At 42.6% G+C, this 16471-nt stretch overlaps 7 protein-coding genes across 7 annotated transcripts; 3 read left to right on the top strand and 4 right to left on the bottom strand.

Annotated features, from left to right (window-relative positions):
* Positions 1–870: 870 nt before the first annotated feature.
* PHALS_06271 (cysteine protease family) lies at positions 871–2358 on the top strand (the record flags this gene model as incomplete). The annotated part of the gene is made up of 1 exon (XM_024719530.1): positions 871–2358. The coding sequence occupies one exon, from the start codon at positions 871–873 to the stop codon at positions 2356–2358; it is 1488 nt and encodes a 495-aa protein (XP_024584820.1).
* A 548-nt stretch (positions 2359–2906) lies between these two features.
* Positions 2907–4002, bottom strand: PHALS_06270 (sorting nexin 1; the record flags this gene model as incomplete). Its single annotated transcript, XM_024719529.1, has 2 exons — positions 2907–2939; positions 2977–4002. 2 exons carry the CDS (start codon positions 4000–4002, stop codon positions 2907–2909), a joined length of 1059 nt encoding a protein of 352 aa, XP_024584819.1.
* A 225-nt stretch (positions 4003–4227) lies between these two features.
* On the top strand, positions 4228–6856 carry PHALS_06269 (domain-containing protein; the record flags this gene model as incomplete). The annotated part of the gene is made up of 2 exons (XM_024719528.1): positions 4228–5021; positions 5089–6856. The coding sequence occupies 2 exons, from the start codon at positions 4228–4230 to the stop codon at positions 6854–6856; spliced, it is 2562 nt and encodes an 853-aa protein (XP_024584818.1).
* A 134-nt stretch (positions 6857–6990) lies between these two features.
* On the bottom strand, positions 6991–9204 carry PHALS_06268 (protein hid1; the record flags this gene model as incomplete). The annotated part of the gene is made up of 2 exons (XM_024719527.1): positions 6991–8003; positions 8097–9204. The coding sequence occupies 2 exons, from the start codon at positions 9202–9204 to the stop codon at positions 6991–6993; spliced, it is 2121 nt and encodes a 706-aa protein (XP_024584817.1).
* Positions 9205–9407: 203 nt separating this feature from the next.
* Positions 9408–10498, top strand: PHALS_06267 (phosphatidylinositol transfer protein beta isoform; the record flags this gene model as incomplete). Its single annotated transcript, XM_024719526.1, has 5 exons — positions 9408–9676; positions 9752–9949; positions 10012–10072; positions 10138–10260; positions 10325–10498. The coding sequence occupies 5 exons, from the start codon at positions 9408–9410 to the stop codon at positions 10496–10498; spliced, it is 825 nt and encodes a 274-aa protein (XP_024584816.1).
* A 190-nt stretch (positions 10499–10688) lies between these two features.
* Positions 10689–14009, bottom strand: PHALS_06266 (uncharacterized protein; the record flags this gene model as incomplete). The annotated part of the gene is made up of 1 exon (XM_024719525.1): positions 10689–14009. One exon carries the CDS (start codon positions 14007–14009, stop codon positions 10689–10691), a length of 3321 nt encoding a protein of 1106 aa, XP_024584815.1.
* Positions 14010–15802: 1793 nt separating this feature from the next.
* On the bottom strand, positions 15803–16336 carry PHALS_06265 (uncharacterized protein; the record flags this gene model as incomplete). Its single annotated transcript, XM_024719524.1, has 2 exons — positions 15803–16071; positions 16324–16336. The coding sequence occupies 2 exons, from the start codon at positions 16334–16336 to the stop codon at positions 15803–15805; spliced, it is 282 nt and encodes a 93-aa protein (XP_024584814.1).
* Positions 16337–16471: the final 135 nt, after the last annotated feature.

Genomic DNA, 16471 nt, shown 5'->3' with positions numbered 1-16471 from the left:
CAGCGATCTTTGGACCTGGAATAAAGCTTTTTTCACTTGTTTGAATTTTGAAAATGGTACAACAAAAGTTCACAAAATAATTACAACTTCTAGTGAGAATTGGTCACTTTTAATGTTAACTCAACCGCTATTTGAAAATGCCTCAATTAATCTTTTCGTTAACTACGGTAGATTTAGATATAGGCGGCTTTTTGCCACAAATTAAAATTAAACGGAGAAATACAGCTTACATTTTAAATGGAAGGATTCTATACTGCAGCGATGCTGCCGCAGTTCTTTGGCTTTGGGGAAGCTTGGTTAAGGCATTTGACTACGTTCTATACTAATAACCAGTGATCGCAGTCCCCTTACCCAAGAGTAACTACCCTTGGCCCAAGGCTAATTAACTCCATGCCTTCTGCACCCAAGACTCTATTTGCGATAATCTACATCACTTATGTCCGCTATAGCACCAGATTAATCCGTTTAAAAGTTCTCTTGTTTCCATACCGATGAAGACTGCGTACAAACTAATTGAGAAAATTCCACTTGCTGCTGTAACGAATTTTACGTAAAATAAGAAAAATTGCACTCGACAAATCAGACATCAAAAAACAAATATTTTTTGCTACTGCCAATCAAAACTGTGTGATTATCGAGATTTTTGAACTCCTCAAAGCAACATTCGTGTTTTTTCGCACCAATCATTCAAGTACACTAAGTCGAATTTTAAATGCCTGAGAGCACGAGACCTGTTTCGCCGCCTCTTCCTGAGGTTCTAACACTTCTCCTTGGTCTCTCTGTCGCACTAAGTCCTGTGTTTTTGCTGTGTCTCGAGTCTGTCGTGTCTTGTCGCTCTGTCCGCAGCGACGTCCGGTCTTGACATTCAAAATGAACAGCTCACTCTTTTGTATTTTGCGTATTTTTTTGCTTTCTGGTGCTATGTGTGGTACCACGATAGCTTCCATACAAGCAGCAACAGAGTTGGAGCTACGTACACAACAGAATCAAGCGCAGCGTATTTATCTTGGACCTACGAGGGCTACGGAAAAACTAAGAGCTCAAGCCTTTGCCAAAACGGCGCGAATAGTGGACGAAACTAATGCCTTGCACGCGGCAGGCTTGAAAAGTTATTACATGAGTTACAACAATCTCAGTGACTTGACAGACGAACAATATCAAGCCTTTCTGATGTCTAAACCAGATAAAAATCTAGCTGAAAGAATGCATGTGAAGGAGCAGGCAAGAGAAACCCATATGAAAAGAGGCAAACAGGTGACGATTGGCTTTGATTTAGACCCTATCAACACAAAAGAAGAGGAAATTGAAATTCTTAAGGGATTGGACTGGAGAACGAAAGATGGAGGGAAGTATGTGACGCCAATTAAGAACCAGGGAACATGTGGAAGTTGTTGGGCTTTTGCAGGGGTAGCAGTCATTGAGTCGAGATTTGCCATTGAAAATAATGTGATAGCGCCACTTTTAAGTGTGGAACAAGTGCTTAGTTGCTCAGGAGAGCTAGACCATATTCAGAGTAAGTTCTATGACAAAATGACAAGTTCATCAGAAGGATGTTTAGGTGGTATGCCATTCCTTACGTATTCATACCTACAACTTGCCCCACCTCATGGTATTGCATGTGAACATGATTACCCATATGCAATGGCAACGAATGAAACGCATCCTCTGTGTTTGTCGGAATCCATGAACGTTTCTGTGACATGGAAGTCAGAACTCTCCGACTACAAAGTGGTAGCTTCAAATGAAGAAGCGCTTTTACGAGCTGTGATGACAGGGCCTGTGACTGCCAACATTGACGCTGGTGGTAATGGATTTCGTCATTATGGTGGAGGAATCTACGATGCTCAAGATTGTTCAAACGATGGAGTCGAAGTCAATCATGCTGTTGTTGTTGTAGGATTTGGTGAGACGGAAAGGGGTGAAAAGTACTGGATTCTTCGAAATACATGGGGAACGATGTGGGGCGAAGATGGCTATATGCGAATCGCAAGAGGTGAAAGTGTAGAATTTTATGGACCATGCAATTTGTATCTATACGCAGACTATCCCGTGAACCTCACGTTTGGTCCTCGCTCAAGTACTTGTGTTGCATTAGCTCGGAACTTGACGCCGCTTTCATTTCAAAAACTGATAGAACTCTCATTCAAACAAGTCGTCATTTTAGGACTCTGCACTGTCCTTACTGTGATAGCTGGGATAGCGCTATATCATGGCACAGAGTTTCGATACAACCGCAAAGAAGCTGCCGGAGAATTCAAATACAAAGATTCTTATGCACGCTGGATCTTACCTTCCCGAGATCAGCTTGCTACTGCACTTGCTCAACGCTCAACTCAGCATCGTACAGCTAATCACTAGACGAAAAAAACAATATATTTTTCTTACATTTCGCCAATACATGATGCAAGTTCTTTCAACTTTCTCCTATATTGACACATCCCGATTTGATTCTTCCAAAGTTTGAGTTCCATATGGTGATTGCTGATACATACCAGAGTCATGTGTCATTAAAGTAAGGTCTGCGAGACTATTCCCCAGCTCTTCATTGGTTGGAATATAATCTTCATGAATCTTCGTCTCCGGTGAAAGTTCTGTCACGTTATCGGTCGAAAGTCTTGTTGAGGATTCTGTTTCATTGTGTTCAACTTGAATCCTTGCAAGCTTTGGCAAAATTTTCTGCCACTCATCTTCGACCTTTTTGCTATACTCAATCTGCAATTGGATATAATCCAAGATAATATGCTTAAAATCCACAAGTTTTGTTCGTTTAAACCGCTCGACCTCTTGTAGCACACGCTCCGTAACAATATCATCTTCTGCTTTCGCTTCTTTCATCTGCATTTGCGCTGTACGCACTTCTGCCTCTGCTACTTGCACTTTATCGTCGGCATTTCCTCGACTATGTTTCAATAATTTCGACAAAACCGCTTCTTTTGCTTCTAACGTCGCAACGGCAGCACCATATGTACATCGAACGTCATTTCTTTTCTGTAATGCAGCTTTTACAGCTCCAACTAGTCGAATGTAGTCAAAAATAGGTTCTTCAAAATGTAGCGCCTCCCGTTCAGCATGTTCTGCCGCTAAAATCGACAATCGATCCAAGCAATGTCCAATTTCGTTTAAACCTTCTTGCAATGATAAAATTTCTTCAGATTTTCCTAATAATGTAAATGACACGCCAAACTCAAAGAGTCCGTCGGCAATCTCTCGTGCACGTTTTGTTAATCCGTGGGCATGTTTATGCAATCCCGTCATAATTGGTTCCAATCCTTCAATATATAAAACCATTTCATCAACTTCTAGATCCGCTGGAGTCTTGGGTAGATTTAATGTCGGTGGGATTAAAGTCGATGAAATAGTACTGACAGTTTCGTCTAGCCATTGAAATAGCACGCCACGCTGAGCATTGGGAGCTGCATGACGTGGATCTTTTCGAAATTGCTGCAATTGATCTTCACTTGCTTCAAGAAATGTAATCAAGTGTTGACTATGCTGCAATTCCGGGTGAAGACAACAGCGTTGAAGAAAAACCTGTAATGCTCGACGTCTGCTTTCAATGAATTCAGGCGAAAATCGTCCAACTAAAAGCTTTTCAGGAAGAGGAGGGACGACGACACCAGGATACATGGCATTTATATGAGTGTGGATCCATACAAAGTCACTGTAGCGACGCACGACAGAGAATGAGCGCTTGGAAAATTGTGGACGAGTGGTGGTCGTACTAATTTTGTATGAAATGTATGAGTTTATACCCTCGCCTTGCTTCACCGGCTCGCTCACAACAACTTGAATGCTAGAAGATGCATTGCTGAGTATAGAAGACGTTGAGGACGTGATGTTACGTTCGTATTGACCGCCAGTTGCTGGAAGGAAGGGCGAGAGGTTGTTCTGGCCGCTAGTGTTCGCATCATTTGTCATCGGTCCACAAGACAACGCCACTGACTCTTCAAGAATACGATTTGTATAGTCTACATTCACCCACTTGCCGTTGCGCCCGTCCATAGCCACACACAGAGAGAATCTGAGCACTTATGACCTTACGCACAGAGTTAATCTATGAATTCTTCTAGAGAACCCAAAAAAATAAAACCTTTGTCTTCTTATAACGTATCAAAATAGGTTACTATTTATGCAAAAAGTATCATTTATCCCAAAACTAGTCAGTGCTCGGCGTTACGACTGTTCGAGATTCAAAAGCCGCTTAAATCTTGCGGTAATTCTGTCGCAATGGCTTCATCGCTTGGTCCATCCAGCCGCGAGAGCTGCAAGTCGGAGTCACTTGGTTCACCTTGTTCCCCAATCTCCTCGACTACGCAATCAGCAAATGGAAAATACTACAATCCTGTCGTGATGGATATTATCCGTGAAGACTGGATCCAACAGCAGCTGCAGTTGCGTCAGTCCTTGTATACTGAGCTCCGTTCTACACGCATTGTTATTGGTACGTGGAATGTCAATGCCAAGAAGCCATTGAATTCTACTGAAGCCTACAAGATCGTTCAGTGGCTGCAGCCACCGAGTGAAATTCGACAAGAACCACCGGATGTTGTAGCTTTAGGTTTTCAAGAGATTGTAGATTTAAATGCTGTCAATGTCGTGGTCAATAGCGCACTTACAGTGCAGCGTAGTACAGCATGGGAAGAAGTTGTGTTGACAGCTTTAAATCGATATATTGGAGTCTCTGATGGGACTGAAAGACCAGTACAGTACCGAGTTGTACTTGAGAAACATCTTGTTGGGATTTTATTACTAGTGTTTGTAAGAACTGACCATTGGGATCATGTAAAGGAGATTAAAGGAGCGACTGCTGGTGTGGGGATCATGGGCATGATGGGGAACAAAGGTGGCGCAGCAGTGAGGCTCAAATTCTATAGTAGTACCCTATGCTTTGTGTGTGCTCATCTAGCGGCACATCGAGAAAATGTTGCTGGAAGGAATGCAGATTATCTGAATATTTTAAGTAAAATTCAGTTTGAAGAATCTTTCGATGAAAATGTGACACCACCAGTACAAGATCTAAGGTGCGTACAAATGATGTTCGCACGTCAATTCGTTGTGTACTCTCTTTATAGTTTGCTATACTTTCAGTGGTAGGTTTTGGAATGGAGAACCGTCAATATTAAACCATGATTTTGTCTTTTGGATCGGAGATTTAAACTATCGTATCCAAGATACATTGACGACCGAAGAGATTTTTCGACTTGCAGAAAGTGGAGGATCATATCATGAACTCATGCAGCATGATCAACTTCTGAAAGAGCGACGTGCTGGTAGAGTATTGAAAGGATTTGAAGAAGGACCTCTTTTGTTTCCACCTACGTACAAGTTTCAAGCTGGTACCTCGGAGTACGAAAAGCGACCAGAAAAAAAGTTGCGCGCACCAGCTTGGTGTGATCGTGTACTTTGGAAAGCGAAGAATCCAGCTGATGTGAAATTGTGTAGCTATTCATCTGTACTAACTTTAAATTTATCCGATCACAAACCAGTGCATGCACTGTTTGATATTCAAGTGAACGATCAAGTTGATGCCAAGAAGAATGATGTCATTCGTGATATCATGTTACAATTAGATAAATGGGAGAATGAAAACATGCCCAAGGTTCGATTGCTGCAAGAAGGCGGTAGTGTCACAAGCAGTGGTGTCTTTACGTTTGCACAATTAAAATATGGCGTCGAACAAAAGAAAATTGTGACGATTGAGAACACCGGACTTGTCGTCGCACACTTTCGTTTTATTCCAAAGCTAGAAGATGTTAAAATATGTAAATCGTGGCTTAGTGTGACTCCGATGTTTGGCATGATCCCTCCTCGTGAAAAGATGGAGATCTGTATCACTGCTTTGGTAGAAAAGACTATCGCACATGGTCTTACAAGTGGTGAAGAATCACTAGACGATACGATGATCTTGCGTGTTGAAAACGGTCGCGACTACTTTCTTGTCGTCTCTGGTCAATACGCGAATTCGTGTTTTGGAAGCTCACTCGAGCAACTTGTTGCATGTTCTGAACCTGTACGACAAGCCAAATTTACAGCTGCACGCACACCTGCAGCATCCGTGTTTAGTGTTTGGGTAGGTGGACCTACGGGAGTGGACGCAAACTCACTGGTTGCATCTCAAACGTCAAGTGGATCGTGCAGCCTCGCGTCTCCAAGCGGTGCGCAAAAAGTGCCCAAGGAACTATGGCGTATGGTTAACGATCTTTACGAGAATTTTATGCAGGAAAAGAATTTGTTTGTCGAAGCAGGTAGTAAAGTAGAGATTTTTCAGCTTCGAGAAGCGCTAGATACAGGAGCTCCATTTCCACATCATAGTGGCTATTCGACGGCAGAGCTGCTCGTTCGATGGCTTCAAACTTTACGCCAGAGCGTCGTGCCTGATGAAGCATTGGCATTTGCAGTCGCGAATACGAACGGCAATCTGGCTCAAGGTTGTCGAGTGTTACTTGATGGCTTGACACCCGTGCGCTACAATGTCGTCATCTATCTGGTCTCGTTTTTACGAGAAGTGATTAAACATAGTGCTCAGAATAAATTGTCACCGGAAAAATTGGCATTTGTATTTGGTCGATGCCTTGTATCTCCGAGTAGCGTGAGTGGTGGAAAAGATATGATGCACTCACAGGTGTTGGCACTGAATGAGTACCAAGGACCAAACTCACACACATCGACAGCTTCAACAGTTTCTAGTGCAGGCTCGAATCAGTCAAATCTTGTCGTTTCTTCAAAGAATGGACTACCAGAAGACCGACTACGTCGAGATGCTTATGAAGATGAAGTCGCAGAGGCAAACGCAACCCAGCGAGCGGAAAAGATGGAGAACTTGCTACTTCATTTATTGTCCGTGCCAATGCCGTGAAGACAGGAAAATATTCAGGATGATTAGTCTTTCCGACAGAGATCGAGTTGTATCAATAACGTTAAAGTTATACAGGACAATATTAAACTTGTTGACTCATCAATGCATTGACTACTTACGTCTGGTACCTTTTATTAAACGACACTAATGGTAAAGAGTGTGATCGCTCCACCGTCAAAGAGGGGGAGCACCTGGTTGCGTAGAAAGATAACGCCCCATGTAAATGTCGTAAACCAGAGATGCGTAAACTGATTGATCTGATACTTTCGAATCACAATAGGATGTGGCACAGGTAGCAATCCTACCATTGTCGTCGTACGCAAAAAGTATAGCATCGCATCTTCATCAAGACTTCCACCCGCTTTCTTACACGTTTCTTCTAATAAAGGAATCAAGTGCTGAAGTAAACGTAAACTTGTTGTCAAAGGAAGTCTCTTCTTCCACGCAGCAAGCCATTCGACCGTAGGTACAAATCCACACTCACTTCCTGGAGCAACTTCCTGCTCATCATTATCTCCATCTTTCTTTATTGGCTTTTTACCTTCACGAATTGGTGGTAATTGAAGATCATTCAGTTGGTAAAAAACATTTTTGTTCTGTACCATAGCATACACAACTTGCTGATTCCCTTCGTATTGATATTGAATAATATTGTCAAATGCTTCGAGCAAGAAAAAGACAAGATGATGATTCGCTTCATTGTCAAAGAGATATCTTGGCTGTGCAAATAACTTGAACAAACGCAAGAGTCGAACTGCAGAGACCATATGAAGCTTCTTGCAATAGGGTGAGATATTGCAAATAATGGTCAAGAAACAATTATACACGGAATTGAGCTTTTCATATCCCGTGACAATGATTTTGTGAAGACACACAAGTAAAAGATCCGCGTGGTTACCTGAAAACGGTGGCAAATCGAGTGGGAGATGATTATTGAATGGTTTGTTGAGATTAACACCAAAATCGCGTTCACCACTTAGTAAAAGCAAGATAAAGGTGCAGATGTGAATCATACCTACTTTTGCTGGTTCTTGTCTTCCTTCGTACATTAAAAACAGCAATGGTACAACCAATTGATTCGCATCTGCTTTCTTAAGTACAAAGTGTAAGAAATCGGCATTTTCATCCAACAGTTTCCATAGAAGCACTAACAATTCTTGATGGCATTTGATTTGTTTGATTGAATTTGGCAGCAACGTGCTCATTGATTGATGATAATTGTTTAAAAGTCGAGAGAGACCCGAAAATATGAGCTGAAAATCTTCTGGTCGCTGCAATGTTGCAAGTAAATTACGATACACATTTGGCACTCCATCAAATACCGGATTTGAAGTTACCGAAGACAAATTTGGTTGATCTACCGGAGTTGTATTTCGTGATTGTGGTTTGAGGGTCGCGACAACATTACTTTCTGTTGTCTGACCAAAATCCAGCAGGACTAAAAACACTTGAAGCGACATATCGACCAATAATTCACGATCGTCTGATACAATCGAACCTGCGTACGGTACGCCCCACCCAACAGGATCGTACGAAACGACAATATTCAGCAAGGAATAAAATAGAGTTGGTGCAAAGGGGCAATCGGGAGCAGTAGCCACTTCTAAGAACCGATCTTTCCATTGATTACACTTTTCAGCAGTTTGATACAAAATGCTTGAAAAGCACGTTAATAGTAGTGCTAGCACCTCTTTCCGATTTCGATCATAGCTCGATGAATTCATTACACTTGCATCAGGGTACATTACTCCCGAGTGCCATAGCAACGAGGGAAAGACTAAAGATCCAGTTGTCGCACTCTGACCACTACGTGTGGTACTTCGTCGTTCTTCACCGTACCCTTTGTAAGCATGGATCGAAACAGTAAATTCTGGTAGAAATAAAAGCCCCATAATAGCATGAATCATCTGCTTTGCTAACGGTTCGGCACCACTTCTTTCTTCTTTAATCTCATCGTCTTCGCCATCCGATTTTGGACTTTCATTGTCTTCAACACTCCAAAAAAGCTGCTCGACAAACTCGTCGACACCTTCTTCGAGAATGAAAGGGACAAGACGTGTCAAGACACGTACACAATTAAGTGCTTGTTGATAATATTTTGGTACAGGAGTATCAACGATCTGTACTATCTGAGAAACGGCTTGCTTAAGCATTGTGCCCAAATTCTCGGGCTGTTGATGACGTAACATCCGCACGTCATCCGGCTGAATGAGAGTAAATATTTCCTCTGCGACAGTGGGAATTCGCCATAACTTGTCCCAGAACTCGAGGTTTTTACTACTAATGATTTCATTATTAAGCTTGTACACGCTCTCGCGGAACTTGCTCTTACTGTCGCTGTTGCCCATGATCCGACGTTTAAGCTGACTACGTGTCGTAAAAGATGTACTGTTTTTACGTTCGAACAAAAAGTATGCTCTATCAGAGTGCTTCTTCGAATGCATAAACGTGTCCCCCTTGCGTACACTATAGTCGATAGAATTCATCAACGTAAAGCTTAGAGTTGAGTCTGTCCTCTATCTATTGTCAGAGTCTCTTTTAAAAAGCAAGTATGGTGATGATTCATGAGTTTCGTGTCCCTCTACACATGAGTGTCGAGGATTTTCAAATTGCGCAGTTGTTTATGGTCGTAAACGCCAGTGAACAACTTACAGGTGATGGTGAAGGCGTGGAAATTCTTGTGAATGAACCTTATGACAATACAGATGGACATATGAGCATATCAAGCATCTCAGGCTGGACGGTTCCACGTAACAAAGGCCAATATACACGAAAACATTACTACTGCAAGTCAAAGATCCCCAGCTTTGTCTCAGCATTGTAAGATAGTTATGTCTATGCATTTGCGAATACTATCTACTGCTAATTCACAGCTATCGTGGTGTTGATATGTAGCTGTCCAGAAGATAGCATGGTATTGATAGAAGAGGCGTGGAACTCATATCCACACTGTGTGACTGTCATTGTCAATGGTTACCTGGCCAAAACTAAGTTTTATATCTCAATTGAGTCCATGCACAAGGCAGATCGTGGTGATTCCGAGAATGTGCTGGGGTTGACTAAGAAAGAATTGAGTCAACGCAAGGTCGAAGTGTACGGTTGCTAAAATGATGATTGATGTCAGGAATATGAATGAACGGAGGTTTGATTGTCAGGTTGGATATTGCTGAAAAAATGACCAAGCAGACACTAAAGGAGGATTATGACCCAGCCGCGGTATGAAGAAATTTGCTATAATTTTCAATTATAAGGCTTGAAAATGTTTTTGATTTTTTCTGTAGTACAAGTCCAAAAAAACGTTGCGTGGACCGCTTACACGAGGCTGGATGAAGACCGTGGACCCTATCATGACTTGCTACAAGGTTGTACGCATTAACTTTGATTATTGGGGCGTACAAAACAAGGTATAGACATTGTTGTGAATGATAGTTATACGACTTATTGGCACTTTGATACTGAAATTTAAAGGCAGAGAAGATGATTCGCGATCAGCAACGACAATTGTTCCATAGTACTCTACGTCAAGCACAATGTCAGACGGATGAGTGGTATGGTCTTACAATAGAAGATATTCGGCGTTTAGAGGCTGAGGTGGTGGCAAAGCTGGAAGCCAAGCGCCTCACTAATACGACAAAGCACTAGAGCATGAAAGCCAAGACATAAAATGCATATATTATATGATTTCGTTCATCGTATTCACCTTTAATGGCGTTTTTATTCGTACTCAGAAAATTTTGATCGTAGATTACAAGTACATTTCCGGATGATATCATTCATTCAAGTTGAGCCATTCAATTCAAAGTACAAGTCAGCTTAAATAGTTTACGTGGTGTCACTCTCTTACCAATGATCTTCGGAATGCCGCAATACCGTCTGTTAATTCTTCGTCTTCTTCATCATCATCATCCTCACCATCATCTTCATCATCTTCACCCGCAGATAAGTCAACAATACTCCCACGAGTCTCTGGTTGCAATTGATGAAGACGAGAAGCTAGCGCCGTATTGATGCGTTTTACTGCGTCATTTTGATCTCTCGATTCGTTTAAAGAATCTTGAAGCTGAAGTACTTTGCGTTGCAGTTCGACGATCTGAGCAGCAAGACGTTTCGCGCCTTTATCTTTGTCTCCATTTACAAGTAAACTCTTTAAGTTATTTAGCTCGTCTGCTGTTCTCTTTGCAGACGCCTTGACAACAGCAAGTTCTGCTTCAAGTGTACGACGCTCTGCCAACTGTGCCGCAATGTCGTCTAATGGGCAATTGTCGTTTGCTTTCATTAATTTACGAAGTTCCTTGGAGAGCTGTAGCGACTTTGCGCGAAACATATTACGCTCGGTCTTTAGCTCCACCTGCTCCTCCTGTAGCTCTTCTAATTGAAGTGTGAGAATTTGAATTTGTTGCTGCAAATCGCGGGCATCTACTCTAGCCACAGTTCCAGACTGTGCATCGCGTTCCCACGAAGTCAATGTCCCATTTTCAGAGCCTTCTGAAGTGAAAAACTGTGCCTCTGTTTGAACGACTTGGTCATGCATCTCTAACGTATGATTTGCAGCCACGTGAAGCACTTGTTGTAACTCTTTTTGACACTGTTCGTTTCGCATCTCCTCTACCTTCAACTTTGTACGTAAGACACTGATCTCATGAGCTTGAGAGGTGCATTGCTCGGATAGCTTTTCAAGCTGCCTAAGCTTCTGTTGCTGAAGCTCAATGCGATTATCTTTAATCTCGAGGGATGCAGCAACTTGCTTGTTCTCTTGTTCAGCTAGTTTCAGTAACACAGTCACAGAAGTGATCTTCTTTCGAAGCATAGCCATCTCTCTGTCCTGTGCTGCCAATCGGCCTTCGACAAATAAACTGTCGTGGCCATTTATACCGTTGCTGATCATTCCAGCCTCACTTTTTTTTGATGTCATAGCAGCCTGTTGTAAAGTCGATGAAGACGTCAAGGAGTCAACGGTTTTCTCCTTCACCATGTCTCTGAAATCTTCCGGTTCTAAGCCAACTAAATCGATGAGTCGAGCGTCTGAATCAGCAATCAACCACTCTTCTCCTTGAGGTGAAAGGGACTTTTCAGTCAACGGCGACGACATTACTCCTGTGATTGCACCTGGTGAATCAGTATCGCTCGCTGTCTCACCTGAAGCTCCTACTGGTGACAAAGCTTCCACATCTGATTCAAACGGATGTGATCTTAACAGTGGAGACTCCGGATCTTCAATAGAGGATGGATCCATAAACAGATTACGCTCGTCACTTTGCGCTTCTTCTTCTTGTTCAAACGAAATCACACGAGCTCGACACTTGCGAATTAAAAGCGTCATAATGTCGCGGTTCTGTCTATTTTGTGCTACCAGAAAAAAGCACGACAGCGACTGGAGCTGCGTTTGTTCGTTTTTCAAATCACACACGTCACCTTCTCGATTTCCTAACAACCCACCAAATTCCTGGACTTTAAGTGTGAATCGTAATTGATCTGCAGGATCAAGCAGTACTTGGAGAAATGAGCTGTAAATCGCCTTCACAATCACACCTCCTTCATCTTCGTCTTCTGAAATTTTAACTAATGTCACTGCATCCGACGAAATCTTGATCTGAAAGCTATCATGTTCATTGCTCGCGAGCGTCGCAGAGAACGATCCAGCTCCCGCTTCTAGTAATTCATTGACGGTATCTCCTACTGCTGGATCGAGTACTAACGGACCTGGCATTTCAACTATGCGTTTGATTTGAGGAAAACGCAGTGATACGCATTGTAAGCATATAATCGCACCCACATCGTCCACAGATGGAAAATAAGGACATCGAGTCACTCCTTTAATCTGTTGAATCTCCAATTCTATTGGTGTTTTTCGAAACCACGTGAGTGCAAATTCATTTTGATCGTCGTCTAAGACACCCACAAATCTCCCTCCAGTAGTCACAGCGACAATCGGTGTCGAGTGAAGCACATCCGTATTTGTTTTCAATGGCGCTTTTCGATGACGTCCTCCAGTCAAATTATTGTGTGGCTTTAAAGCCAGATCATTCATCCATCCTCTTACAATATTCACATCTTCCTCTGGTCGTGCAGGCTTGTTACCGATAATACGGAATATGTTCTTTTTCACCCCATCTGCACCTAATGAAAACCCAAATTTTCCTCCATTCGGTTCTACATTTGACGAATGAGAGGGAGACCCAATTTTTGTATTTAATCCACTCGTCTTTTGATCAAATGATCCTGATCTGGTCATTTGATTTAATCTTGCTCCCCATCCAATACTGCTCGATGGACTCATTGGAGGCAACGGCCCATTTGATTGTTTACTTGTGATTGTCTTGTTCTTTTCAAATTCCTCTCGATGCGTCGAGTAACAGTGAAATACTAAAGTTAATGGAAACGTCGCCATTTTTGCCGCAGTAATAATATCACTAAATAACATTTTTGTGACTGTTATAGCGTTGATCATCACAAGCTCATCACCAGGATAAACTCGTCCTGAAGCTTCAGTGTCTGCCATTGACCCATCAGCTTTGCGTCGAAATCCCCTCACTCGTGCTCCTGTACCATCGTCTCTAGAGTAAAGATCTACAAAAAGTGGTCCTGGAGTTGAATACACTACGTAAACTCTATGTACTGTGCCTTTTGGTGACTTAAGCCCTGCTAAATCAGCCATTCCGGCCAGTAAAGTACCTCCAAGTGTCATAAATCCACTTGGTTTTGTATCAGCTGCTGGTCGTACAGAAATTGATGGAGGAGATGGTGCTGTCCGTTGACTTGTAAGTGCTGATTCGGAATGTGCAGGGCTAGTGAGATAGGCCACAGGAATTGCTGAATTAATTGAGATCGAAAGTCCAGAGCTTAAGCCTTCTATTCTCAGATTGCTCTCCGATTGTGTGCGTCTCTGAGCTTCCATGCCTTGATAAATTTCATCGGAGTTGACGGTGTGTAAAATACTGGTTAATGATGAGATTGGCGCTGCAGCAGCGGATGTAGCTTTTGGACGGCCGATCGGATTTTGAGATGTTAGCTCTGAAGAATATTTAGGGGAAGATAGAGGCGACATTTCGACTTCCATTACGCTCTTGCCATAAAGTGGCATCGTCTCATCATCAGCAGACTCTTGGGTGTCTAAGTAGGAAGAATCATCGTCTGAAGACCCATCGTGAGCCATGGTCAGTGATGTCGTCTTTTACAGTCCGAAAAAAGACAGAACCTCCTGAACAACATATTTGTCGGCAGCAAGATGACCTTTGTAGGTTTCTAAAAAATATATAATCACATTGTTGTGAAAATTCCACCATAATTTTTAAAAATGATAGCAATGATTTGTATAGTCGGACGCAAGTAATGGTAACCTCCTGACTTTCAAGGTGTCTGATCAGAGCTATCCAATGCATGCAAGCGCGCGATATTTAGTCGCAGAATTCCGACAGCAATGCGAACAATAGCGTCACTGAAATCTTTGAGGAATTTCTTTATTTTCCTCCGCGATCTCAGGACTTACATGAGTGATCTGAGTTTCTTCTGATATTGGGTCCGTAATTTGTGTCTTCCTGTGCGGGGCGTATATCAGGAGCTAGATACTGCTTTTGAGACCACAAGCAATGTTAAACCTGGCTCTAGCAGGTCTCCAGCGACCAATCTCACTATCGAAAAGCAATCACGAATATTCCTGCCCTTCCTTTGATTGTCGTGTGGGATTAAGGAACAGAACTTTGGACCAACCTAAGTTTTCACAGCAGTAACATGGACTTGTGGTCCTCAATTTACAATTTTACAAGCTTTTTACCTTATTGGTAAAGGTTTTGACACTTCAAAGGACCGAACATGCTTTTCCTTTTCACGTAATTATTAGAGATGCAGATCTCGAGCATGAGAAGTGCCGAGAGATGATGCCTTCAAAAAGGTAAATACTAAAAGTAAGTGAGCTTGTACAGGCTATGCGATGAACTTGTTGAGATACACCGCTGAAAGTGCGTCAGCAAGGCAGTGACAATTTCGTTTAGCCTGTTGTTGCTATAAATCACAACCATACATCACTGCACTTTTGATAGCTACAAGGCCACTCTAACCGACTAAAGGTCTATTGCTAATGAACATCTTTTCATTTATGTAGATTGCTTTGTTGGCGATGCGTACGTCTAAAGGACACGATCGAATGCAGCAAGGGGATGACGTCACAAGTATAACGGTAATTTTTACAGTTACTATCGTCTTTACTACGGACATAATGGTAGTCGTTCATTGGTTTAGATAAACCAGGTTGCTTGTAAAAGCTTCTAGAATGATCTAGATACATGAACTTAGATTTAGCACAGGATAGCGAACTAAGGACCTAAATATATTCACTTCGGTTTATACCGACAAACCAACAAAACTTATTGGCGAAACGGAAACCTGGATCATATCATCATGAATCGTTCGTTTTCAAAGATTTGCAGAATGCCGTGTGTATTCTCAAGCTTTGAAAAGTTTCTCTTGGTAAACATCGTGGCATGCAATATGCCAGTTGTTGACGTTGTCGCAAATGCCTATAGCAACATTAGGAACAGAAACTGTGGCTGGATCTGCTTTGCGCAACGCACGACGGACCCAGCTTACTTCAGGATGACGAGATTTACCAAACTGCGTGTACAACAATTGCTCCACGAGTTGATCTCAGCACTCAGAATGACCTTGAAACCACTTTAAACGGCGAATACCAGCCTGTATTTAGGGTGTAAGTCAACCAAGAACAACACACATTCCAATCTTGCGCGTCTGCATTTTTTCCTCGACCCCCTCGAAGATGCTCTCATCGGGTCCCAAATTTCACTGGTGTTGAGAAGAGGGAACTTGAAATCAATTTACCGCTTAAATCACACGCTGTCAATCCATACTCGCGGATGCTTTGTGGCGAAGTATCCATAAAGCTTCTGAAACGATCCGACCGGCTTATCCTTGCAAATGAGAACGGAACTAACATTATTCCAATCGCTGCCTCAACACGCATGATAGCAACACATATTGACGCGAATCACGTCGACTGAACTTCGACATGATGTATACCGTTTTCATGACTAGCGCACCCCCAACGCAAACCGCTGTCTCATCCATGAGGGTAGTTATTTCGCGATTCACGCTCAGCTTTGCTCCGGTCAAATACCGCATAAAGGAGATCGTTTGCGCAGCGAGCTTCTCAGCCGTAAGAAAAGCGAGATTGATCATGCGGCAGAGTGAGAAAACATACAGATCTATACAGCAGGCAGTCTAATAGGTCGATTTCATCAACGACTTTAAGTTCTTCTTCCGTCGCATGCAACGACGTGAAGATGGCCTAAGCCATGTCGACAATTCAGACACGTGTGACCTTCTTCTTGGGAAGTCTTTTCGGAACGATCTAGTCGTCAAGCATAACGAGTGAAATAGACTTGCGCCCGCTACCGACATGGTGCTTCTGAAAAGGATTTGCGGCCAAAATCTCATCAGGCCTTACGCCGAACAACAGCCCCACCACATCTAACGGAAGCGTTGTAAGGGGATTGCACATACCATAATATGAAAAGGTGGGTCACACCAGATGGTGTGACCACACACTGTTGTGGCTACACCATAACAAGAAGCCACTACGTGGCGGGACTGCCAGTAGTTAGG

Source organism: Plasmopara halstedii (genome assembly GCF_900000015.1).
Source record: "Plasmopara halstedii genome assembly, contig: Scaffold_2956, whole genome shotgun sequence".
Lineage (NCBI taxonomy): Eukaryota > Oomycota > Peronosporomycetes > Peronosporales > Peronosporaceae > Plasmopara > Plasmopara halstedii.
The sequence above is the reverse complement of the archived record's forward strand: the minus strand, read 5'-3'. Positions and strand labels throughout refer to the sequence as shown.